At 38.9% G+C, this 26,616-nt stretch overlaps 1 protein-coding gene across 1 annotated transcript; it reads right to left on the bottom strand.

Annotated features, from left to right (window-relative positions):
• Positions 1-26,616, bottom strand: OGA (O-GlcNAcase). The gene is made up of 16 exons (XM_060100479.1): positions 25,968-26,616; positions 22,551-22,602; positions 21,990-22,087; positions 20,320-20,450; positions 18,377-18,548; positions 17,087-17,185; positions 14,898-15,182; positions 12,977-13,135; positions 11,310-11,923; positions 10,744-10,918; positions 7,254-7,339; positions 6,197-6,301; positions 5,421-5,506; positions 4,947-5,139; positions 3,565-3,724; positions 1-2,127 (listed from the first exon to the last, which is right to left on the bottom strand). The coding sequence occupies exons 1-16, from the start codon at positions 26,164-26,166 to the stop codon at positions 1,991-1,993; spliced, it is 2,751 nt and encodes a 916-aa protein (XP_059956462.1). The 5' UTR covers positions 26,167-26,616; the 3' UTR covers positions 1-1,990.

The raw sequence follows: 26,616 nt of genomic DNA, 5'->3' as shown, positions 1-26,616 counted from the left end.
TTCACTTCAAGTTTTATTTTGCCTCTTGTATGGTCTTCAGATGGTTTTACAGTTCATTTTCTACAGAAACTGAGCTGTGATCTAAACAATCAATGGAATACCACCCAACCGTAATAAATAGTCGTAACAACAGAAGATAGATAGCATAGCACTGAACAATCCTAGCGGCGTGGACATGTTTCATAGTTAGCTCTGTGACCAGAACACCAGCCAAACTTATTAAAAGCCAAGATAAAGCTGCAGCAAACTTGCTAAAAATCCTGATTCCACAGAATGACGACCATGGAATGAATCCTCCAGATAAAATGCTAGAACTGTCCACTAGTGTACAAAATGTAAAGAGAAGACCAAATGACATTAAGCCGTTTTAAACAGTATCTTGTAGAGAACTTCCCTTCATCTCAGCCCTTGAAAACGCAAACTTGGTTCCCGTTGTCCAGCATACCTTATGTATCCTGCTATCAGTTGCAGGTTTCTAACCCTGAATGTGAAGAGGCCTCCTTCGTTCATCTCACCCATTCACACTCACAGGCTTTGGTTGAAAGTCACTAGGTACAATGCTTTAAAAGACTCTTTTCAAAGCCCACACTGATGGAAATCTATGAAAGAAAATGTTTTAAATTTCCTTCTTCTTGACCCTCCCTGCTCTCAGCTCAAAGTTAAATTGCTGATGCAAAACTGCAGGGAAGCAAGATAACAAAATACTGTTACCAATCTATGGAGAAGCCAGCCAGCCTTGATTAAAACAAAATGAATCCTGAAGAGATTACTTGCTAGCCTCATGCTCAGAACCCTTAAACACACCAAATCTAAATTAAAATACTTGAAAGCTTTCAGAACCTGTGGTTAAAGAGAAAAGGGTAACCGTAAGTCATTGGTTAAAGTGTGCTCACTCTTTTAAATTTGATACAAACATGCAAGAACTAAAGACTGATTTAATAAAACCAGCAGTAACAGGTCTTGAAATTAAACGACAACTGACCTGTGCACAAATGGGATCAATCAGTCCCTGAACCCTACTTGCCAGAAGTCAAAACTAACATTTCACATGCTGACCTGAATTGAGGTTAATTTCCAGAAGTGACTGCACTTTGCAACAGATTGAGTCCTATGAAGTTAGGCTCTGGTACCCAAAGTGGTCATGGCCTAGCCCTAGGTGGGAGGCACTTCGAAAATAAAACTTCTAAAAAAACAAAGACAAAAGTAAAGAAAATACACTTTCCACTGATTTACATATTCAAAGTGCCATCTTGAATCACACCCTTTCATTTTCAAAAGGAAAATTACAAAAACAGTAAACACAAAGGATAGTCAGGTTACAGCTAATTTAGTTTATATACAAAATAATTTACAAGTTTGTCACTTTTAGGCTTTTGCCACAAGCAACTGCACATTTGTCCCTACAAAGCACAATATGCCTGAACCGATAATGGTCACAAGAGACAACTGGCCAAGGCTTTACAAAAAGCAGAAAAACCGCCCAAACTGAAATCATTTATTCAGCTTAAACTATGCCATAACCATCCCACTTGGACTCTCCACCCTGAAGCCTCTGAAACCAAATCTTTCTCATCTTTGCCATGTCCCCAAAGAATGAGGTACATTGCATTTAATAAGCCGAGGAGGATGACAAATGATTTTGATTACTCTTAGGCGAGAAATGCAACCACACTGGATGCAGAAAACAGTGCTGACTACATTTATTGAAGACCCCCTCCCTATAAGCCCACATAAGAGGTCTCAGCACCTAACACAAGACCCAATAAGGAGGCCCACATCTCTTTCATACAGGATTTACAGCAATACTATCTTTATCCAACCAGCGAGTAGTCTCTAAGCATGATGAGTGAGTTTTACATAGTCCTCTTTGTTTCCAATCTGAATTAGCCGATCTGTTGCCGCTCCAGAGGGTGAGCTGTATGAAGACCCCAACCACCACCCACCAGGTGAAGTGAAGAGACTTCCCAACAGTTCATAGTGCCAACAAACATCACAGGCTCCGACCAAGTATAACCACATCCTTTGGAAATCCTTCCATTTTTGCAATTTCAAAACAGCCTAACTTGCTGTAAAATTCCAAAATTCTTTTATCATCAGGTCTCACTTCACAGAAAGCCCCTCGAGAGCCTAGGGGAAAAAAAAAAATCAAAATATAAATGTCACTTAATTCGTAGAATTATGAATATGAATTGTAATTAATCTCTAATATATCTCAAAAAGATCATAGTACTGGCTTATCTATACCAGCCCCTAAATTTCATACACTTTTTAAAATTTATATCAAGTCAATATTTATATTCATCAATACTGCAGTGATAACTACCTTAAAGTGATGGATATGTTAACTAGCTTTAATATGGTGTTTATTTCACCATGTATTTCAAGTCATCAAATTGTACACCTTAAATATATACAATTCTTAATTGTCAAATATACTTCAAAAAAAAAATTTTTTTTTGCATGGTGAGTAACACTCTTCCCCAGAAAGAAAATCTTTTGGCAAAGAGGTTATAAGAAACCTGAAGGCAAAGAATACCTCTGTTGAATGTTATAATATATTTATGTAAAGTATCTTTAAGGGACCCACAGAGCCTTTTCCAGCCTATGTCGCAAGCCAATACAACCAGAATGTGTTTTATATGTTAAAGACATACCTCATACACCTGCATGATTCAGTTCCAAGCACAACACTGAGAATTATAATTTCATCGAACAGAGCTGTTTAAATTATCCTACAAAGGGGACACCACTGAATCAAATGATATAAAGATGCAACAAAAGTGCATCCTCACACATCAAGAACCCTCTAATTAGTGCTCAACAAGCTGCCCATTTTTGTACTGCCAAAGGCTAAAAAGTTGTTTTTGTTTTGTGTTGTTTTTGTTTTTACAGCTTTAAAAGGTTGTTTAAAAAAAGAACATGCAGGGCTTCCCTGGTGGCGCAGTGGTTGAGAGTCCACCTGCAGATGCAGGGGACACGGGTTCGTGCCCCGGTCTGGGAAGATCCCACATGCCGCGGAGCGGCTAGGCCCGTGAGCCATGGCCGCTGAGCCTGTGCTCCGCAACGCGAGAGGCCACAACAGTGAGAGGCCCGTGTATCGGAAAAAAAAAAAAAAGAACATGCAACGGAACACTGTCTGTTGCCTTTTTAAAGCCCAGAATACTCAATATCTGGCCCTTTACAGAGAAAGTTTTCATACCATTAAGGTACAGCAAAGTATTTTTGAAGGTTTAAGTAACAAACTCAAAAAACATCAGCGACTCTGCATTCCTAAATGAAGTCTTCCCGAGGTTCGTTTAATTTTCAACTATCATTTATAAGTCTCCTAGCAAAATAAACGTACACTTCTCATTTAATTGGGGCTCAAAACAAGCATTCATAGTGTAAAAGAGCAGTATTTTTCAATGATTAATACACATCCAATTCTTGTAGCACTAATAATTCAAAAGCAAAACCATAAATGGTGGAGAAGAGAATGTAAATTCACTTCTTTCCTTTTATCCTAAAATAGAGTCCTGTCCCGACATAGCCCAAATACCAGCAACTCTACGAATATGTACTCACCATTAGCCTTCAGTGAAGACAGGAGGCAAGCCATCATGCTTTTGGCTACACTTGGATCAGTTACTTTTTTGTGAATATCCATCTTTATCAGAGAAGGGAAGTTGGCAAGGAAAGTTTCTGGCAACACTTCCTGCTCTTCATGGAAACTCAACATAATTTTCTGTAAAATTTAGGAAGAATCTCTTGACTTTCAGTAGCTACTCATTATGAATCCATATATCCCAACTACAGAACTCAGTAACAGAAAAAGGAAAGCAATATTCAGTAACTCTTCTGGTAATTATAAAATTACCACATGCAGAATTAATTAGCTTATAATTCTAGCTGAAGCGTTTTTATTTTTTTCAAAGTTTGTCTAAATGTAATGTGGTATACTTATACTGGATTGGATCCTGGAACAGATAAAGGACATTAGTGGAAAAACTGGTAAGTAAGGTGAGCAGTTTATAGCAATGTACCAAAGTTGGTTTCTCATACTAGGACAAATGTAGAAAATGGGTGAAGGGTATACTGGAGCTCTGTATTATCTTTGTAACTTCTGTACATCTAAAATTATTCAAAATAAAAAATAAATAATTCAAAATAAAACAATTTTTAAAAAGTTTGTATTGCACAAAAATGTGAATGTATTTAACAGTACTGAACTGTACACTAAAAAATATGGTTAAAACAGTAAATTTTATGCTATGTATGCTTTACCACAATTTTTACAAAAAAGTTTATAAGAGACACACTGGTTTTTCTTCATAGGTTCCTATGCTGAGAACTGTCAGATATGGAAAAGCAACACATCAACAGCTCAATCACCAGCATGCTGCAGTCATGTCGATGAAATCCCAAGTAAGGGAGCCTACTCCAACCCAGCCTCCTACTACATAGAGACAATGTCACAAATACGAGTCCAAGTATATTCTCTAAAAGTATTTATTGAAAATAAAAATTATCCTCAAGAAGAAACTATTTTTAAAGTTCATTCCTATTAGTTTTTAATTACCATGAGAAATGCATTATTGAGAAAGTAAGTCAGCTTCATTAGCACGCAAATGAGAGATTTTTAATTACCTAAACTTGCCCTAAGTACCCAAAGAAGAGACCATAACATCCTTAAGTTTGGTGCTTCAAAACAGAAAGGGAGGGAGAAAGAAGGTTCTTTAATTGTCTACGTTGTGCTTTTACTTGAGAAAGTATTACAACAATGCTTCCAAATCAAAAACTGTAGGGAACTGTGGAAAATACCATGCTAATAAGAATAAGCCCTAAGAATTCTGCTCTGTGAGAAATTCAGTAAGCACTGGGATTTTAAGATGTATCTGCTTGCTTTTTTAATAAGTATTTTATTTTCTAAAAAATTACCATTGTATAATTCTAAATCTGTGTATTACCTCAGCCTCAGAGAGTTCTTTGTCACCATTTGGTTTGGTATACTTCTCCTGCATGAAGGGAATCCAGGAAATTTTACATTTTTTAATGAAGGGGGTCACATCCACAGTACCCAGGGCATAACCACATATGCCATCTTCATCTTCTAGGACAAAACAGTAATCCAGGCTGAGGGAAAGCAGCCCTCCTACTAACCTGCTCACAAGAAAAGAGACCAGAGTGAGTTAAGTTACTAACACAAAACGTTAGAATTCAGTGATGTAAGGCCCAATACACTCGAATGACAATGCGTGTAAACTGCATTTGATGTAAATACAAACTGGAAATATACACATATTAATGCTCAGATTTTATTACAACTGAAGTAGGACTTCTAAAAAACTCTATTTCCAGTCAGCACCTCCCCTCAACCTGATAAACCTGGCTATGAAATGTCTACTCCCAAATCCAACAAATCCGAATACTTCATCACATACTTGTCTCCAATAAGGTCAGGCTGACTTTGAAAAGGTAAACCGACTCCATCGTCATACATTTCTCTGCAAATCTTGTACACGGAAGCCTGAAAATATAATCTAGTTAAGCAACACATCAAGAAAAATGGCAACAGCATTTAACAACAATGACTCGTAAGTCAGAATGGACTTCTAGAAGAGGGAGTAACAAAACGTTTGGCTTGTCATAAATATCACCTCTGCTTTGTTAAATAGAAATTTATTGAGTCATATTTGTAAAGCCAGTAGAAAACAGCATGGTTATAGTAAACAGTGAGAACTGCTTTGCAGGAGATAGTTTTAGACAGTAAGTAGTGGATTCAAAATCCAGCAAACTATGAGGCTGAGTCTCTCTCAGTTTTCTATACATCCCAAATGTTTAAAACATGTTATTGTCTTTAAGCAGGCATGCTTTTTATTTCTATAGCTGATTATCAAGCAGCCTGTAAGCACTCCACAACTGAAAACTGCAGAAAATATAAAGGAGAAAATCAGCTGAGAACAACAGATCATTCAGACATCGTTCAGTAATTCCAACTCTGAATACATTTCATGTTTTTTTTTTAAAAGAACTGACATGAGATGTTGAGTCTAAACTCCTTCAGCTCTTCTTTAAACATCCCATGTTCAATGTTTTAGTTAAACTTTCTCCATCTAAAGTTTTAAGACATAAAACTGATACTTTTAACCAGGGAGTTCAAAGGAAAGGATTAAGTGTTCACCATAACCATACACCAAGTTGACAGGTAGATGATTACCTCATCTTTAGGAAAGTATGGTCTGATAGTATAAACTTTGGAGGTTGGAGTCAGTGGGGGTGGTTGAAAAAAGAGGTCATTTGCCCCATCAATTGGCAGCAAACGCTGTGGGAAGAAAAAAAAGGGAGATGATTAGTGCTGGGAAGATATTTACTTTTAATGAGTGTGCACTGCAGATTACCAACTTAACATTAACTGGCTACTGCAGGCAGACCTAAAGAAGAGGGGTGTGCTATGCTTTACTAATAAAAACACCTCTTTGCTGGGGGAGGGGAGTGCTTCTGAATAGAAATTACCCAAACTGAGTTACATAGCTTTAGTGGCATACTACTGGGGATTTAAATATACAGTAAAAAAAGAAATTCTATTCCAATTATGACAAATCTATCTTTTAAACCAATCTTATATCGACCATCTCTCACTAAAAGATGGCAGAACAGACTGTCAGGAGGAGAGGTTTGGTCTGAAGAGGGTTATCTGTCCAGGAGACGCTTTATCCCCAAAGCAATGCGCTTCAGTTTGCTGTGCGCAGCAGAGCACCTGTTGGGGGGAGAAAAGCAGAGCGCCTGAAAGTCCATGAACAAACTCCAGCACCAAGTAAACTGCGCATTTTGTTCCAAGTTTCATTCCTGGACTGTTCTTTCAAGTACAAGTATTACTTATAAAATAATTGGGAAAATATCCAAAAGCCCTTTCACCATTCATTTGCATAATCACTCGTCCTTTTTGCTCATGGAGTTTCCATTGGCAGACAAGCATGCGCGCATTGTGCATTGCGGGCGCAGATTAAAATGCTGTGCGACCTGCAAAGAAACAATGTGAAGTGTATACCTAGAGCCGCTGCGCTTCGCAGGCGCGGGGGGGAATTGGCAGCATCTCCTTCAGAAATTACTGTGAAAGAGGAGGAAAATTTGATTTAAAATCCAGCTATGTAACTAACTGAATTTGGGACTAGAAAGCCTTCGGCAGACCAATCCTTCCAGCCATCTGATGCGCAACATAAGGTTTCTCATAAGACAAAGAAAACGTCAATTCAGTTGTGAATTCATATTGATACCTGGAACTCTCCTGCTAGACCACCTCTAAAGGCCCAGGGTTCTTGGTCTCCAATTAAGAACTGTGCTGAAGAATGACTACGACACCCTGTTGAGATCAGATCCAAGCGGAGAACGTTACGAGAAAGGGGATTTCCTGGGGTCTCAAACGTCCAACAAACTAACAAACACTTTGTGGAAATAGCTCTCTAACAATAATAATCCAGGGTTTCAGGACAAGGCTGTGATAATAATTTTTTTAAATTTGTAATGGAATTTCAATACTGATGTTCCTTCCTCTGATCAGTGAATAATCACCGTTCTAGTGAAAGAGTTCTACCCTTTCTTAAATTACTGGAAGGAACAAGTGTCAAGTTTGTCTGGGCCACGCTTATATATTCCCTACGAACAGCTGTAAAAATCAAGGCAGCTGCTTGCTCTGTAGCAAAATTACAGTAACTTTAAAGTGAAATGAAGTGAGATTGATGAGACATTTTATTATCACAGCCCATGAAGGAATTAAACTTGTCTGAAGTCACATTTTACATTTTGAGGAAGGGTACAGGGAAGGGAAAAAGGGGGGAAAAGGGGTTAATCTTGTCAGAAAACTAAGGTCAGCAGAATAAGTAAAAGAAATTATTCAGTAAGTTGACAATGAAATGCAATGAGTACTTTTTTTTTTTTTTTTTCTGACAAGGGCAATCCAAATTCAGACTTGGCTAGTAACAGTATCAGTCTGACAGATTCTGAGAACTAAGGAGAGCCAACTGATGCTCCTAATTTGTCCACAGCTAAAACATACTTTTCTTGAAAGTATGACAGTATCTGGCTCCTCTGATCAACCACTATAATCTTTGCAGCGCACTTAGCTCACACATGGAGTGGCAGGCTTTGAGGCCCAAAAGTCAGCATTTAAGGTCACCACTTAACCAACTCCACAGGCAATAAAGGAAGCTAATAATAAGAGATAATTAAAAGCAAATTATAATTGCCTTCCATAGGCAATAAAGGAAGTTAATAAGATAATTAAAAGATAATTTGGAGGCCAAATCAAAATCACCTGCCTAGTCTTCTGACAAGATAAAGCAGCGCAATATAGTTCTTTTCCAATTGAAGACAGCATTCTACCTCCTGTTCAAGTTAACAGTCTCATCAGTACAATACATAGTGTGCTAGTCAGACAGTCCCAAAGCAAACCAATTTTTTTGTTGACAATTCAGGCCCATTAAGAGATTATATCCAGGGTTGTCATTTTTCAGGGGTAGGGGTACTTAAAAATATATATATAATGTAATATTTGTAAAATAAATATGAAATAGGGTCAAAATTTAGGTTATGAAGAGAACCTGCCCCATTCCATAGCTCAGTGTAAACTTACACTGCAGGAAAAAACTACACGTCTAAAACTTTAAGATGAGCCAATTTCCCCTACCCCCCACTTTGAGACTACAACATAACTAGCACTTCCAACTATTACAATAAAAAGCTGCATGTACGAAGAGCTGTATAAATGAAAACATGGTTAATGCCTCAGTCGCTGCGCAAACGTGACTTCAGTTCATGCCTACTGCCCTTAAATCTACCTGAGCTACCTCACAGAACCTTTTAAGTTAAACTAATTAATCATGACGCGCTGTGAACATCTGCCGCTGTCCATCCAATAGTAGTAGAACTTGTGCTGAGGATTCTCCCATCTGTACACAATGGGGAAGAAGATAATAGAAGTCGTTAGTAATCAAAAGTACTGCATAGCCACATTCTTTAAAGGACTGAATGCCAGCTGGACTGGAGACTAGAGGAAAACAAAGGGTACTAATCAGTAACTCCCTGAAATTACTACAGAACCATGAAAATACTCTTTGTCGTGAGCTGTTGTAAAGCTATGTGGATGCCTAGATGATTATTTAAAGCTTCTAAGATGCTCTGACCTTGAGATCGTACAACAGCTATATACAATCTGGGAAAGCTGCCCCCGTAACTGCACAGTACAGAGGTAAAGCCTGAGAGGAAAAAGCAGCAGTACTGTATATAATCAAGAATTTTTAGTAATTCTTGAATTAAAAGCTGAGTATCAAATGTTTTAAGCAACACTTTCTCAAATTTAATAATCCGGATTGCAAGTTGGAAACTTAAGAACTTCAATCCCTATAAGGGTTAATTATATCCTCGTGGCCAAAAGCCTGGAAGGCAAATGCCATCATCCAACAATCAATAGAGGTTTTTCCTAAGCCTAAGGGCAGACGTGTATCATAGAAAAGAGGTATCTTGGAGCCTTTTAACAAGAGGAGGTCAAAATTATCTTTTACCTGTTGTGCTACATATACAGGAACCCAAAATTCTCCATTTTCTTTTTCCCCAATTTATTTATTTATTTTTTATTTTTGGCCGTGCCTCATGGCTTGCGGGTAGTGCCCGGACTAGAGATCAAGCCCATGCCCCCTACAATGGAAGTGTGGAATCCTAACCACTGGACAGCCAGGGAATTCCCTCTACTTTCAAATTAACAATGAGAGACTCTATTTTTAGCTGCTAATTAGTTGTGTCACAGGAACATTTTTTTTTTTATATTTAAGAGTCCAAAAGTATATATGCAGAAAGTGAGAAATCTCTTTGCTACTACTCCTGAGTTACTCTAAGCTCACAGTGTTTCACACTTCTATTTCACAGCCAAGAGTATGTAACCCATCATAGTATTTGTGACTACTATGAAAACTATGACATGTCAGTTAGCCTTGCTGCCTGCTATGTGCTATGCATAAGTCCATTAGATATTCCTTATAGCTGGACTGAAAACCTGGAAATGAAATGAGATCCCTGGAGAAACTTGGCCATGCTGGTGCTTTTTACCAAGTTTGAGAATTAAAAAAAAAAAAAAAAAAAAAATTCACTGTTTTCAAAAGAGAAGTCCATTTAATGAAACAGAGTTTTCAGAGGATTGCAATTTTTATCCCCTGCTAAAACCAATTACTTGGTAGAGGCATAAAGAAAAAGCTCTGTGAAATAATACCAAGTAGCACCAGAATAGCCTACCACTAAAGCTCGCATGCGCACAGGGGTGGGAGGATGGCTTCCTCTTTCCAGGCCCCCTTAGGTCATTTCAGCAATTCTTCTATTAAACACAGCATTAATGTCATCAAGACACAGCAAGCAGCAGAGAGCTTACAGAGTCACAATTCATAGTGTCTCATCTCCAAATCAGATAAAAGTGGTATACACGGTTCCATCCAGGAAGCATTCAGTCAGAGCAAGTTAAAGTCAGTACTTTCTGACACATTTTCAAGATGTTTATGCTGAATTAGCCCAAGGGAGAAAAATCATCGTGCTCAGTATATTTAGTGAGGCTTGCACCTCAAGTCTGTAACAATGGGTACACCTCTGAAATCTAGGCAAAGAATTTAAACACAGTTGGAAGTTCGTCAATTCCCTATATGTTTTTCTCCCTGTGGGATAATGTCTTTTTTTTTTTAAGGGACAATATATCTGAGGAGAAGAGATTACTCCTGGTATACCTACCTAACCACTGTACAAAAGACTTCACCATAGACATTATACTCTTGATATCCCAAACATAGGAGTACATGTCATAAAGGATTGTCCTGTTGGCACAATTGGAGAGCCGAGTGAACATGCCCATCACTAGTCCGCACATCTCCTCAAACTTGGCTGCCCGCGACCGCCATTCTTCAATCTATTGAGGATCAATAAAAACACTCAAAAAATTGAAAGTTTAACAACAATCTAAAACACAGTTTATAAACTAAGCTCTTTATGTTATCAGGTACCTGCAAATTTATACTAAAAATTAAAGAATCGATGAGCTTAAACTTTTAAAGACAAACAATAAAAGTTAGTCTCCCCAAACTGACAAATATTCCTAAAATAATCAATTTTGACTTTCCTTCATTCTTAACTACTATAAGGTCAAACTAAGGAACTGTATATATCAGATTCAGAAGAGTCCGTACCTACTTTACAGAACACATTCTAAGATGTGGTCAATTCTCATTTAAGACCTCCCCTGTATCAACAGCATGGGGACCCATCCAGGCTAGAGAAACAGGTGAATTAAGCATACTCACTTTTTCAGAGTCTTTTCCTTTACAATTGACACTGACAACACTGCTGTTTGCTCGAAGCCACTGGAACTCCCGTAACATCTGTGCTCCTTTGGGTCCATGCTCATAAGGAAGGTAAAATAGGTCAGCAAGTAACTGCAAATCCTCCAGAGTCACTGGTTCTGCAGTGTACAAAGGCTTCTCATTTGGACCCGGCACAAACTGCTCCTTGTTTGTCTGTTCATCAGTCTGCATCGGGGCAATATCACTAATGCAATCTTCCTGCATAGACATCTCTGGGGATTTTGATTCAGCTATGCTCTCTTTATCAGTGTCCATTGGTTTCAATTCCTCCGCCATTTTAGCTTCAACAATTTCAGTTAGTATTTGATTGTCATTCTTGTGGTCTGTTTCTTCCTGTTTTTCCACTACCATGTCCATGGGTTCCTCATCTGACTGTTTCTTTTCCTCTTCCTTGGTCAGAGCTGTAGGCTCACCACTCAAGGCTGCTCCCTGGCTCATAATGGGCTCCTGGTAAACGGTTGTAACTACAGTTGTGGCATTTAAAGAGGGTGCTGCAACTAGAGGAGTCCCATCTACTACATTTGCTTTAGCCCCACTGTGTGCAACTTGCCTACCTATAAAAACAAATTGCCAGAAAGATAATCAGAATTAGAAACAGAACAAATTAGATCTAGATAAATGTTTTCTTCTTATCATATCTCTAACTAAGAGCCTCAATTTGAGATTCCAAATAATTTGAGCCCCAAGAAAAGTACAATTTCTCTAAACCACTGGGAGGTGGGGAAAGGAAGAGAGGAGGGGAAACACAGATCATAAACATGCCAACACCTATTACTTTTTTTTTTTTTTTTTTTTTGGTGGTACGCGGGCCTCTCACTGTTGTGGCCTCTCCCGTTGCGGAGCACAGGCTCCGGACGCACAGGCTCAGCGGCCATGGCTCACGGGCCTAGCAGCTCCACGGCATGTGGGATCTTCCCGGACCGGGGCACGAACCCGTGTCCCCTGCATCGGCAGGCAGACTCTCAACCACTGCGCCACCAGGGAAGCCCTTTCTTCTCTTTTGAAGCTCTGTATTTAAAAACTACTTCAAAGAAAGATATTTTAAAAACAAATTAGCAGGCTTCCCTAGTGGCGCAGTGGTTGAGAATCCGCCTGCCAATGCAGGGGACATGGGTTCGATCCCTGGTCCAGGAAGATCCCACATGCTGCAGAGCAGCTAAAGCCCATGCGCCGCAACTACTGAGCCTGTGCTCTAGAGCCCGTGAGCCACAACTACTGAGCCTGCATGCCACAACTACTGAAGCCCACGCAACTAGAGCCCGTGCTCTGCAACAAGAGAAGCCACCACAATGAGAAGCCCGCGCACTGCAACGAAGAGTAGCCTCCGCTCACCACAACTAGAGGAAGCCGGCACGCAGCAACAAAGACCCAACACAGCCAAAAATAAATAAATAAAATAAATATATATATGTATATATATAAAAATTAGCATTCCGTCAAAATAAAAGCTATTTAAGACCAAAAGTAAAATTTTAAAAACCTTATCCTCTAGATTCCTAAATTTCATTTTGCTTGGCAGGCCTATAAGAAGACACATCACAAATGTTCTTTACTTTATGTCTCAAACAATGTGATCCAACCCCCTTACAAAGGAAGGCCAAACTCACTGCTGTACTGATGAGGTACGCCAAACTCCTGCAACCATTCTGTTAAAGCTAACTTTAGAGCCATCTGTGGACTATAGAGTACATCAGTTTCTATATCTTCATCACTGCCTTCATTTTCTAACTTTATCTGGATCGACACAGTACTGTCTTCACTATCAGCTGCAAAAAAAAGAGAAAGAGCACAAAAACAGTTTTCATTACAAAACACTAATTGTTACAGTAAAACCAGAAAAGCAAAGAACTGGAACAAGAACAAACCTTAAGCATAATATGCAAACACAACCAAGACCCTTCACTGAACCACTTCACCTAGAATAGTCATCTAAATGCATTGCTAAATGTAAAATTCTAATTGAAATAATAAACATTTACTTTAGAATCACTGGACAAGTCAGTCATAAATGTCCACTTATTATCAATTATTGGGAATACAAGGTTAAAGGCACTATATTTCCCATAAAGAAAAGATTCCCTACCCTTCAGGGGCTTATAACTTAAAAAGGCAAATAATTATGAAAAAATAATGGGCAAATTAATAAATGCATTGAGGGGAGAAGAGAAAATTGATGGAGAGCCCACATATGAGCACAGATAATAAGCATATAATGAAGAACCAGGGTAGTGGTAGAAAGAATTAAGTCTGAACTCTCTTTGGCTTGGTATTCAAATCCCACTATTCTTAGCTTTCCTTCTTACTTCCCTGCACACAGGCCAGTCTGGCTAATGTCCACCAGTCGTTAACGTGCTTCATGCTCTGCCTTAAAAGAGGTAGATACTAACAGCCATGTATACAGAGAGGATTGAGATTATATCCCTAACTCTGTGTTTTTTACTGGGGAGAGGAGGGTGACAATGACTGAGCCTTGAAGGGAAGCATTAATTCAATAAACAGAACTGGAAGTAGGGGTACAGAATTGAGAAACAGAACACAACTTTCAACTACATACCACTAAGCACCATAATGTGACATTTCAATACCCCCCAATGGGCCAAAATTCAGGTAACTTGAAATTTTCAGTGTCTAGTATTTTCATCTCTAGCCCACCAACCCTTTAATGCCCAGCAGACTTTACGCATACTTCGACCCAGTGTAAGTAACTCCTCTTCTATGAAATCATTTACCAGCACTTTTGCTTAGCAGAAGTAATCACTGCCTCCTGTGTTCTCCCTAGCACTCTGTAGAAAATTATCTCAGCACTTATCATCCTATAGTACAGTTGCCTATCTGCTTTATCTAACACCAGACTAAATTCTTTCAAAGTAGGGACTATTTTATTCTTTGCATCCTTAGTGTCTGATAAATAGGTGTTTAAATGTTAGTGAATAAACAACTAGTCAGCATTCTCCTACTTGGAACTCAATTAGGAATTTTTCATAAATAATAAACATTTACTTTAGAATCACTGGACAAGTCAGTCATAAATGTCCACTTATTATCAATTATTGGGAATGCAAGGTTAAAGGCACTATACTTCCCATAAAGAAAAGATTCCCTACCCCAATGTCTAAAATGAGAATATGTTTCATAAATGTAAGCTGAAATTATATATTAAGTAACTCAGAGAAGAATATTTAGCCATCTAAAATACACCATTTAATAAAATCACCTGAAACACAAATTCAATCAGAATTATTCAAGGGATAACAGGAACACTAAAAGACTACCTTGTCTAGTTACTCAGACTTCAAAGGCTAAGTCACATTTTAAAAACAGAGAACTGAGGCCAAGAAGTTATTAAGTAACTTGCGCAAAGGCAGTCCAAGCAGCCCTTTTTCTATCATATACATCTCATTCACAGGACTAAACACCACCTTAAAAAAAATCCTCTTAAACCTTGATGACAAAAGAATGCATACTTGCCAATGGTTCTACTTAATCCCAACTCTCCTCCCAAAGTCAAGAATTAAGTCATCTACTTACTCATCACTACATCTTTCCTCACTCCATTCATGTTTGATTTGTACCAGGTGGCAAGGGTGTGGATAGCAACATAGTTGGCTTCAAATTCACAATTTGGATTAGTCAAGACTCCTTTTAACCGTGGGATCAGTTCTGTAGATCTTCCTTTGTATGGGCCCAGAAATAGTCTCTTCTGATCATAATCATTAGCATGAATGTTATCCCAGATTACTGGAGCTCTCTTAATAATCTTAGAAACCTCTTCAATGGACTCTACTGGAATTTCTTTAGAAACAACTTTGGGACCTAGAAATAACGATCACCATTTATTAAAAGACCCTCATACAAGAGAGTGGCATGGACATATATACACTACCAAACGTAAAACAGATCGCTAGTGGGAAGCAGCCACATAGCACAGGGGAGATCACCTTGGTGCTTTGTGACCACCTAGAGGGGTGGGTAGGGAGGGTGGGAAGGAGGGAGATGCGAGAGGGAAGAGATATGGGGATATATGTATACATATAGCTGATTCACTTTGTTATAAAGCAGAAACTAACACACCATTGTAAAGCAATTATATTCCAATAAAAATGTTTCAATAAAATAAATAAATAAATAAATAAATAAATAAATCCTCAGAGGAAATTTTTAAACAGAAACAACAAAGACTCTCATACATGGTTCTTCAAAATATACTGCATATAATTTTTTATTTTCCTTGTTATATTTCCTAACAATTTTTCTTTTTAAAACAACACAGCAATATGTCCTTTTACTCAGCTTTATTCCCCTTGCCCTACATTTCCTCAGATCAGATTCCCAGAAATAGAACTAGTGGTTAAAAGGCAGGAATATTGGGCTTCCCTGGTGGCGCAGTGGTTGAGAGTCCGCCTGCCGATGCAGGGGACACGGGTTCGTGCCCCGGTCCGGGAAGATCCTACATGCCGCGGAGCGGCTGGGCCCGTGAGCCATGGCCGCTGAGCCTGCGCGTCCGGAGCCGGTGCTCCGCAACGGGAGAGGCCACAACAGTGAAAGGCCCACGTACCGCAAAAAAACCAAACAAACAAACAAAACAAAACAAACAAAAGGCAGGAATATTTAAGGTTTGGGTAACTTTCCTCAAAGTGATACATCAATAAGAAAGAAATTTCCATGTTAACCATTTTTTACCATTATAATATATCCTCAATTAGACAAAGTCTAATTAACCTAAACCCTGGGAGGATTTCTGCCCTTAATTCTTAGAATGAAAGCTAATACAGCTCATTGATTACTGTCAATCTAGCATTACAGCTTTCATTTTATAAAATACAACATTCTCCTAGTGCTGGGATCAATACCTGTTAGCCCAGATCCCTACTGTTTATCAGTAACTGATATTCAGACTCACTGAAAAATCCTCAAAGATTTTTTTTTTTAACATCTGTATTGGAGTATAATTGCTTTACAATGGTGTGTTAGTTTCTGCTTTATAAAACCTCAAAGATGTTTTTAATACTAAGTGAAGAATGTGTACTTTGTAAAAGAAAGAGAATTAATAACAAAATATTCTGGTTAAGGCTCAGTTTTTTTTTTGTTTTTTTTTTGCGCTACATGGGCCTCTCACTGTTGTGGCCTCTCCTGGTGCGGAGCACAGGCTTCGGACGTGCAGGTCCAGCGGCCATGGCTCACGGGCCCAGCCGCTCCGCGGCATGTGGGATCTTCCCGGACCGGGGCATGAACCCATGTCCCCTGCATCGGCAGGTGGACTCTCAACCACTGCGCCACCAGGGAAGCCCAAGGCTCAGCTTTTTAAAAGTATCCAATTTGGGGCTTCCCTGGTGGCGCAGTGGTTGAGAATCCACCTGCCAAAGCAAGGGACATGGGTTTCAGCCCTGGTCCAGGAAGATCCCACATGCCGCGGAGCAACTAAGCCCATGCGCCACAACTACTGAGCCTGCGCTCTAGAGCCCGCGAGCCTAGAGCCTGTGCTCCGCAACAAGAGAAACCACCGTGATGAGAAGCCTGCACGATGCAACAAAGTGCAGCCCCCCCTTGCCGCAATTAGAGAAAGCCCGCATGCAGCAACCAAGACCCAACGCAGCCAAAAATAAAAATAAACTTTAAAAATAAATAAAAGTAAATAAATGTATCCAATTAACCAGAACAACCAACTCCCAAGTCCTAGTTAATTAAAAGTTTTACTGTCTAAATCTTTTAAGACTTACCTGTCCACAGCACCTCAATTCCAGGTAGGAGCTTTTCACCCACAGTCCTTAAATAAGGAGACTGAGACACATTTGGATAACAGAAAGTGCCACAATATTCTGAATGTAGGGGGAAAAATTAATCAGTAAAACAGTCAGGAGTGAAATGGTCATAAGTTTTTGAATAGGGATAAAAATGTCTACCAATTCTAAATTATTTTCATCCAAATGATAAAAGGCCTCCATGTTATGTCCCGAAAGAAGTAAACTCAAGTGGGTAGTTCATTTATGACTCAACTTAAAAAAAAAAAAAAAAAAGAATCAAATCATAAAATCTGATATTCTTCCTCCAGTATTAGGACAGATCAATCCTTATGGTCCTATGGTCACCAGAAATACAAGTTTACTAAAGAAATAATTAGAATTTTTAGCATTTTCTACATAATTCTGAATTGCCTACATTTCTCAGTTATGATCAGAGGCCAAACAGACTGGATTCATAATATCATAATAGAAAGAATGCAATATTAGGCCCCTGGCTATTAGTACTCAACTACAATTAATCGTAATTTGCAGTGAATTAAGTAATTACCAAGTATGATCTTATTAAACACTGAGTATCCACATAGTATCAGACCACTGAGATAAGGTTCATGGCTCACAATACTCTAAGATAGACATGTACACAGTTAAATAAATTCAGTCTAAAATTTCTTAGAACTTTTTAAACTCTTCCTGAACAAGAAGTCAAGCCTAGGGAATTTTTCTTATAGGCTGAATTTTGAGAGGCAAAAAAAGAGAAAAAACATTTTCAATGGAAGGAACCAGGGAGAGATGAGAGGGGGAAAAAAAGGAAAAGGGGGAAAAAATTATTAAGCTTTCTATGCTGACTACTGGAAGTTAAGAGCCCAGATGGGAGTGGGAGGAATGAAAAGGGATACAGATATTCAAGGGCAGAAAAAAGGAACAAGTAGGAGGATATGAGAAGTGACTAAGTTAAAAGCAATGTAAATTTGCTTTTTTCTAGCTTTCATTTTTATAATACTATCCCCTCCTCTAATCCTGAACATGTAATGTTCATATACTTCCAGTACCAAAAAAATGCATAAAATCTTTTGCCTATTCAGTTGTCATTTATTAATCCCTAAAATCTCTCCAATTTAAGATGTGCAGAAATATCTTCTAGAAAAAGAATTCCTACCTTTATATACCAAAGGGAGAGGGGACAACACAATAAAGCCCATACATGGTCTTTTGAAAGTTATATATTTCAAGAAGACTAGTTAAATATAAAGCTATTATATACAATACCTGTGGGACAGAAGAGGAAAGTTTCTGGCTCTCCTAGGTACTGATAAATTTCATTTGTGATGGAGACCTGGGCATGAGCAAAAGAACTGAATACCTCTTTGTCAGCTGCACACATATTATGGTCAATATCATCAAAAAGCAAGGCAAATGACCTGCATCCAAACTGAGAAACCTAGAAAAAGAAAAAAAAAAAACAAGATGCTTTACCAGCTCATCTTACAGAGTAAAAAACAAAGGATTTCAAATATTAAAGTATATACTTAATAGTTATACTTAAAAGTCAAATATTTTCCTTAGTAGAATGTTCAATGCCAAGCCATTGCCTTTATATTTTCTATGTTAAACAGCTAGACAGTTTGGGGACCCATTTTTTCATTTGGGTTTGAATGCAATATGCCAATATGTCTAACAAAGCTTCCATAATGCAGCTTATCCTTCTACCTCCTTCACTGCCAACTACAGAAAACCAAACAGAAAAAAAAAAAACCCAACCGTGAACAATAAATAAACTCTAAGACATGACAAACCCAAGTCACCTGTTCCAGTCAAGATATACTGATGCTAATTAATTTCTTTGCACATAAATCTAAGCCATCAATCAGAAAGACCAACATAGTAGAATATGATCAAATAGGTAAATAACCTTTTAAAAGCTTATTCACAGAAATTTAACTACTTTAACTTTTTTTTTTTTGGCCGTACCACACGGCTTGTGGGATCTTAGTTCCCGGAAAAGAGACTGAATCTGGTCCCAGCAGTGAAAGCACCAAGTCCTAACCCCTGGACCACCAGGAACCTCCCAAACTACTTTAAATTTTTTACCAGCCATTTTAATGCCACCAATAATATAATTTTTATTTTTTAAAGGCCACACTGCATGGCAAGCGGGATTTCTTAGTTCCCTGACCAGGGATCGAACCCGCACCCCCGCGCATTGGATGCGTGGAGTCTTCACCACTGGACCACCAGGGAAATCCAATATAAACTTTTGCTTAAAGAAACATATATAGGGGACATCCCTGGCGGTCCAGTGGTGAAGACTCCGCGCTTCCAATGCAGGGGGTGCAGGTTTAATCCCTGGTAGGGAACTAAGATCCCGCATACCACACGGCCAAAAAAAAAAGAGAAACATATATATATTTTAAAAAACAGCACACTTACTTTACCAAAAAACATGTGCAGCTTCTATGTTAAGCAGAATTTAGACTCCAATCAGGTTCACCAACAGCTTACACGTTTACCTAGTTTTTCTTCTCATTTTGGAAAACTAGCCAATCATGTCCAAACTAAATTATATCTCTTGTCCATATAACTGAGTGAACCTATTTCTATAACCTCACTCAGAAATTCAGTCAGGCACCCAACAGAGTTTCTGGAAATGTGACTCTGGACCACTCAGAATTTCCTGGAATCTGAGGTAAGTCTCCACCTCAAGTCTATATTAAGAATCTCTGGGAATGGAGCCTATAAGAACCCTTTTTTTTTTTTTTTTTTTGCGGTATGCGGGCCTCTCACTGTTGTGGCCTCTCCCATTGCGGAGCACAGGCTCCGGACGCGCAGGCTCAGCGGTCATGGCTCACGGGCCCAGCCGCTCCGCGGCATGTGGGATCCTCCCGGAACGGGGCATGAACCTGTGTCCACTGCATCGGCAGGCGGACTCTCAACCACTGCGCCACCGGGGAAGCCCTATAAGAACCCTTTTAAGCATTACTTCTAAGCACTGTTTTAAGGCAGTGCTTATGCAAACTGAAGTTTGAGAAGCAATGGTACCTCCAGTAAAGCTCTTTTGACTCACTTTAGAAAATATTCCTCTTATCAAAAGAGTTAAAGTAAAAAAATTTGTACAGAAACAAAGAAGTACTACGAATTTGGTTTCCTTTTTACATCATAAAAGCAACTCAGAAAACTTTTAGGGAAAAATAATGAAAAAGTAAGGAAATTACCTGGTCCAGTTTGCGTTTCAATGTAGATACTTCCTTGGGGTTAGAAAAGGTAATATCCAATCCAGGTGAGATAGCATAGATGAACTCTATCTCATATTCCCGTGCAGCAGAGATGAGAGTCATAAGTTGCTCTAAAGAATAGAGTCCATGATTTAAGAAAGCACTACAAAAACTAAAAGAGCCTTCACATTTAAACTGAAGGTTATTTTCTCCAATTTTCAATGAGTCAAGAAAAAAAAAAAGTCCCTTAAATTCTACAAAATTGTCAGGTCCAATGTGACAATACATAATGGCACAAACCTGATGTGATTTAACGTCACCCTGAACTCAATAAAAGCATTGCCATTTCTCAAAAATACTGAATTAAGCATCAATTCTCTTACTGAATACAAAACATTTTTATTTCCTATAATATTTGAGAGGTATGCTTTCATTTTTGCTGTCTCTGTACAACTGGAATTCCTAAATAAATACATCTACATATAGCAACTTTATAATTTGGAAAAAAAGAAAAATGTGTTCTTAAGAACCAGGGTTAAGTGATGGCCTTAACAATCTTGACATCTTTGTAACTACAAGAAAAATATTCAGTTTTAAGTCTCTAAAATGGGAAAGACAATTTTCCTAAGTAAACTGACATTCCATAATGTCATAATTCCATAATTCCTAAGTAAACTGACTATTCCATACCACAGGATATATCTTTAAATAACTTTCAGTGGTATCTCAAGATAGTCATTTGACTATATTTTGATCATATTAAATCTCATTACCAGCATCACCAGAAAATAATCAAGTTGAAGACACTTAAGTTATATAGAGTAGTAAACAACAACACTAGATCGAGTTTTAATTGCTTTTCATATTTTAAGAAAACTTTCTGCCTTCAGTGCCTTGACTGGGCTCTGTAACCAAATATCTTGTTAGCTACCATTTAATTCCAGGTATGAAAATGTTCCCCCATTCACTCAAGTCCCCAAAGAAAAGCACCACTTGTCTAATTTACTTCTCTTAATTATGAACTTTATGTAACTAACTCCACATAAGAACACATGTAACAAGGATAGTTCAGGATGGTTTTTCACTTCAGTATAGGCCCAGACTAGGGTGAGGCCCTTCATTTTAAATAAAGACAGGACCAGTAACAGAAATCAAGTGGTCAAGACCAAGCCATACTTGAGCCTGAAGTAAAAGGATCAGTAGTACTAACCCTATCTTTATTTAAATTTTGGTATTTTGTTTGTGGATTTTTTGCATTAGTTCTGGTTTTAAAAATGGATAATAAAGTATTATTCATCTTGATTATTGATTTTTGGAGTCCTTTAAAATTTGCACTGCCGGCAGGCCCCTCACTTGCCTTGCCCTAGGCCTAGCCCTGCTTCAGCACCTCTTTGTCTAATGGCCCACTGTTTAGTCCACTAGCAGAAGTTAAAAAGTACAATTTATGACCACAGAACAGGTGAAGTAAGACTGGTATACCTGTAAATCACACCATGGCTACACACTGTTAGAGCTACTCTTTCAATATGCACTAACACACAGAGTTACCATATAAAAGAAAACTACCTACAAAGTGAAAGTGGAATACTTAATTCTTGTACAACTACATTTAAAATATAGCTGTTTCCTTCATGTACTCAGAATTTATGGATTAAAAAGAAAAAGATTACCAGCTTCCTCCACTGAATACATCTCTCGCCAAAACATCCTATGTTTGTAGTCATCTTTTGGAGCATACAAATATGTATTTAATTCCCATTTCTGGAGCCTTAAGAGAAGAAAAAATTACACGTATATAAACAGGCAACATGTATAACCTGTAAATCTCACTTTATTTCCTTTTCTTGGAGCAGCTCCGTCTCTTAAAAAGCTAATATTCTGGGGCAGTAGCTTTTAACCTTTTTGTAATCCAGTGGAGTTGTAAAAAATTAAATATTATAAGGAATGTCAACATATTATAAACAGTCTTAAATAAAAATACAACAGCTCTGAGTAAGACAGATGAGCCCCAAACCTATCCAGCTTTCCCAGGAAAGTTTGAGAACCACTGGCTTAGGTGAAGAAGAGGAAAAAGACCAAGGTAAAGTAACTTCTACAACTGAGAAATCATCAAACGGCACCTGGCCTATTCAGTGTATTTCCTCAAACAAAAGGAAATGTTAAAAAAAAAAAAAAAAAAAAAAGGAAATGTTAATCGTTTAAGACTCTCCTTCACGTAATAAAAAAATTACCTTCTAAAGAGTTCTTTTCTCTGCTCCATAACCCATGGTCTTCCATAAAATCCTAGATCCAAAGTAAGAATGAAATTATAAGAATGTGATAAACTATCCACTGAGAAAAGCAGGTTACAATACATACAACACCACTTTGTAAAAAATATGTACAATAGACAAAGATCTGAAGGATGTTTAGTAAAACATTAAGGTGTTTCGGGGCGATATTTTAAAGTGATTTTAATTCCCTTTTTGCTTAGGTAAATTTTCTGATTTTTCTACCATGAACACATTATTTATGCGATAAAGTCATCTAAAAATAGCTAAACATCATCTCTTTTCACTGCCAAAAAAGACCAAATATATTTAAATCTAACTTTTAAAAAAATTATCTCAATCTTACAGTGGGGAAAGGGGAAGCAAAGTAACCACAAACTGCTAATAATAACAATTACTACCTAGAAGGAGAGTTAAACCCACTTTTAGAGGGGGAAGGGGCGAAAACAAGTAAGGTAGGGAAAAAAACAGGGACAGAATTAGAAAAGAATCTGATTGATCTAATTTTATGATGGCTTTTTTTTTTTTTTGGTTCCCAAAATTATAAAAGGGACCCAAAAAATGCCTTAAACTATACTCAACAAATTCAACATTGGAACTGGCCCAAACAGGAAACTCTCAAGCAATCTCAATTCCAGAGCAAATGTATAAACAACTGAAAATTCAAGAACGTGACTCACTCCAGAGTATCCTAGATGGGGGCAAAGCAATAGTAATGCACACTGCAAGAAACAGAACTGCAGAATGATGACTTAAGCAGTGGTATAAGTACCAAACTGGTATTTAGAGCTGCGGCTTGTGCTAATCACACCTTACAGCTTGCCTAACCTTTATTTCCAACCTGTCTCAGTCTAATCATCTGCAAGAGGTAAGGACAACCTCCCAGGAATATCATAAAAATGGTTCAAATTGTGTTTTGAACACATAATGTTCCTTATGCGCGCGCGCGCGCACACACACACACACACACACACACACAGTTTAAGAAACTAACTCAAAAACCAAACTTTCTGAACAGTAGTAAGCTCCACTCTAGATAGAATGGTTACTCTGCACCACAAAGACAATGACAGGCCAAAGAAAAATTCGTTACGTACTAATATATGAAACTGTGGCACTTTCAATCTGGACAATTCAATGGTCACTCTCTTACAGGTGATTTAAAGTATTAGGTGAATTTCACAAGTCTTTATAGCTTTCCTACAACACTCTGCATTATCATTTTTCTCTTAAAGTAGTAGGCATTAAACTTCCCTTTAGAGCTGCTTCAACATGAAAAAAAAATTTTTTTTTCAAGTGACTAACACTTTAATCTTCAGAAATCCTAACTTTGCTCTTTGAGAGTAAGGTTCATGGTTTTAGTTAATTGGCACCGCAAAGAGGAAGTAGTGCTGTTACACATGAGTTAAAATCAACAAAGGTCTGTCCACAGAACGTGCAACACTATTCACTTCATTAAACTGAACCTAAGATGAACTGGGGACTTTGGTGATTATGATGTGTCAGTGCAGTTCATACTTGGTTTTAAAAAAAGTCTTTAAAAAAAAGAATTAACACTCAGGGTAGACGTTTTTAGCAAAACTTTTGTTTCACTTTTATATATGTATACATATTACATATGTGTGTGCGTTTGTTGGACTGTGATGTAAAATGTACTTTTTAGATCAAAAAAGTTTGCAGGCCACTGTAGTTAAATTATACTGGCAAATAAAAGCAAATTAACCTCAAAAATAAATAATAAATAAATAAATAAAATCAACAAAGGTTTGTGAGGGAAAGAAAAGCAAAACAAACACCAAAAAAAATCAGGTGCTCAGTCACCAAGAAAACATACTAGGGAATTGAAAGGAGAAAAGACAACAGATAAGACAATTTTAAGTAAACTAGTTCCCTTTTAATACTATTCTGAAAAACAAACCAACTGATCTAAACCACAACTAACTTTTCTCCATAATTACTGAAGGTGTAATAGACAGGCAAGTTTCCTTAGATTCACTTTAGTCTAGCTCTAAAATTTCTAATCCCCCAGCACTCCTTTCCCACCCTCCACCCCAAGATCTTACATAACAAAGTACAGATTCTAGCCCTATATATACATCAATGGATAAATCAAACAAAGCAATCATGTTTTCATAAACACTGACTCCAGTCAAATACACAGGCAGTTTTCCATTCTGTTTTCCCGAAAATTCTGCAAGACAGTTAACTTTGCTGAGCCGTTTCATTCCTTATGGTAGCTGCCAATTAGTATGTTCTCGCCTACAATCAAACTTTAATATAGCATAACCACCACTCATCTTTCAAATGAATACTCCGTGAGTACCAAAGCTCTCAGCCAAGAGGACAATGCTTCTTTCCTTTTCCACATCTTTCTGTTTTTTTCATAAAGACCAGTATTTTTTAGTGTTACTCCTATGCACACCACATATAGGGGAGAATAAAGTATACAGCTAAGAAACCCTGGGTCACCCAAAATACTTCAGAAAGTTCAAATACATGCTGTACTCCAGGAAAGAGAAATAAGGAAACTGATTCATGCTTCGCTTAGAATGCACAGCCCAACATTTGTTCATTACATTCATGAACTGTGATACAATCTTCTGGTCATTTTTCCCAACCACCAAAAAAGTCCATCATTCCTTTTAAATGGAAATGGGAAGGAAGTGAAAAGGGAATTTTTACACCTCTTCTGCAGTCACTAAAATTCCGTATCTCAGATACTATTAAAATCAAAGCTTCATCCCTCAGAGGCAAGGCACACTAGTTGGCAAAGGGCAATTTTCTAGGCTGCAAATCAATCTTCAAATAATGGGGGGTTCGGGACTGGCCAGCAAAAAAACAAACAAAAACACAAGAACAAACAAAAAAACACAAGAACAAACAAAAATTCTAAGCAGAAAGGAATTTGTAAAACTGTAAGACGACAGTGCTTCTCTTCACTCCAGCAATACAACTAGCACACCTGTACGGGTAGTCTTTTTTCAAAGGGTGGGGACAACAAAACTAAACACATCTCTCCATTTGAACACAAAACACCCTAGGGAATAACATCCCAAGGTACAAAGACGTAAAACTCAGAACCTAAGACTAGGCTCCTTACACCGCCTCCATTGGAGCATGCCTGGCTCCAAGCCCGAGGCGGGTGGGGTCAGGCTTGTTAATAGCCGGGAGGGAATTCGACGCCGTTTCAGAACGCGAGAAAAGACCTGCCCATCCTCTCGCCTCTTCCCTCATTTCAGCAGGGTCAAATTTCAGACCCAAGGGAATAACCCCCTTTTAGAGCCCCCTCCCCCCCCCGCAAAAAAGGAAAGAACGTATTACTACTGGGGTGGAAAGGGAGGGAGGACGCTCTTGCCCAGCCCGGGCCACAACGCTCACCTTCCACCACACCACAGAGGAACCTCCGAGCCCCTCCTGCCGCCCCGGCCACCGCTGCTCCCCCGGCCCCGGTTGGGTTGTCTTCTCCAGAAGCTGGAGCTGCCTGCGGCTCCAACGATGCGCCCGCGGAGGCGCCAGGGTTGGAGTTGAGCTCGCTCTCCCGCTCCTCCAGCGCCGCCTGGCTCTCCTTCTGCACCATCCTCCTGCCCCCGGCCGCCGCCACCTCTGCAGGTCTTCCTTGGACTCCGTCCGTTGGGCCGCCGGCCCGGAGAGCCCCAGAAACGGCCTCGGCTCTAAGCGCGCGCCTCTCCGCTCTTTCCCCTCCCCCTCTGCCCTTCCCCCTCCCTCGCCGCAGGGACCCTAATGCCCGGATGAGAAGGGCGGCGGCACCAGCGCGAGCCCTTTGTCAGCCGCAGCCTCAGCCTTAGCTGGGGAGCCGGAAGCCTAAGCAGAGAGCGAGGCTGCGACCTCTCGTTCCCTGGAGGCAGATGGCCAAGGCTCCTTTTCTCGTTCTCAGTTAGCTTCTGCTGCCCTTCCGATAATCCTCGTTCTCCCACTGCCTCCTCCCGAAGCCCCTGGATCTCCTCTGCTGCTGCCCCTACCTCCCGCTTCCTGTTTATCCGCACTGCGCCTGCGCCGGAGACCGGCT

This window comes from Mesoplodon densirostris, chromosome 1 (genome assembly GCF_025265405.1).
Source record: "Mesoplodon densirostris isolate mMesDen1 chromosome 1, mMesDen1 primary haplotype, whole genome shotgun sequence".
Taxonomy (NCBI): Eukaryota; Metazoa; Chordata; class Mammalia; order Artiodactyla; family Ziphiidae; genus Mesoplodon; species Mesoplodon densirostris.
The sequence above is the reverse complement of the archived record's forward strand: the minus strand, read 5'-3'. Positions and strand labels throughout refer to the sequence as shown.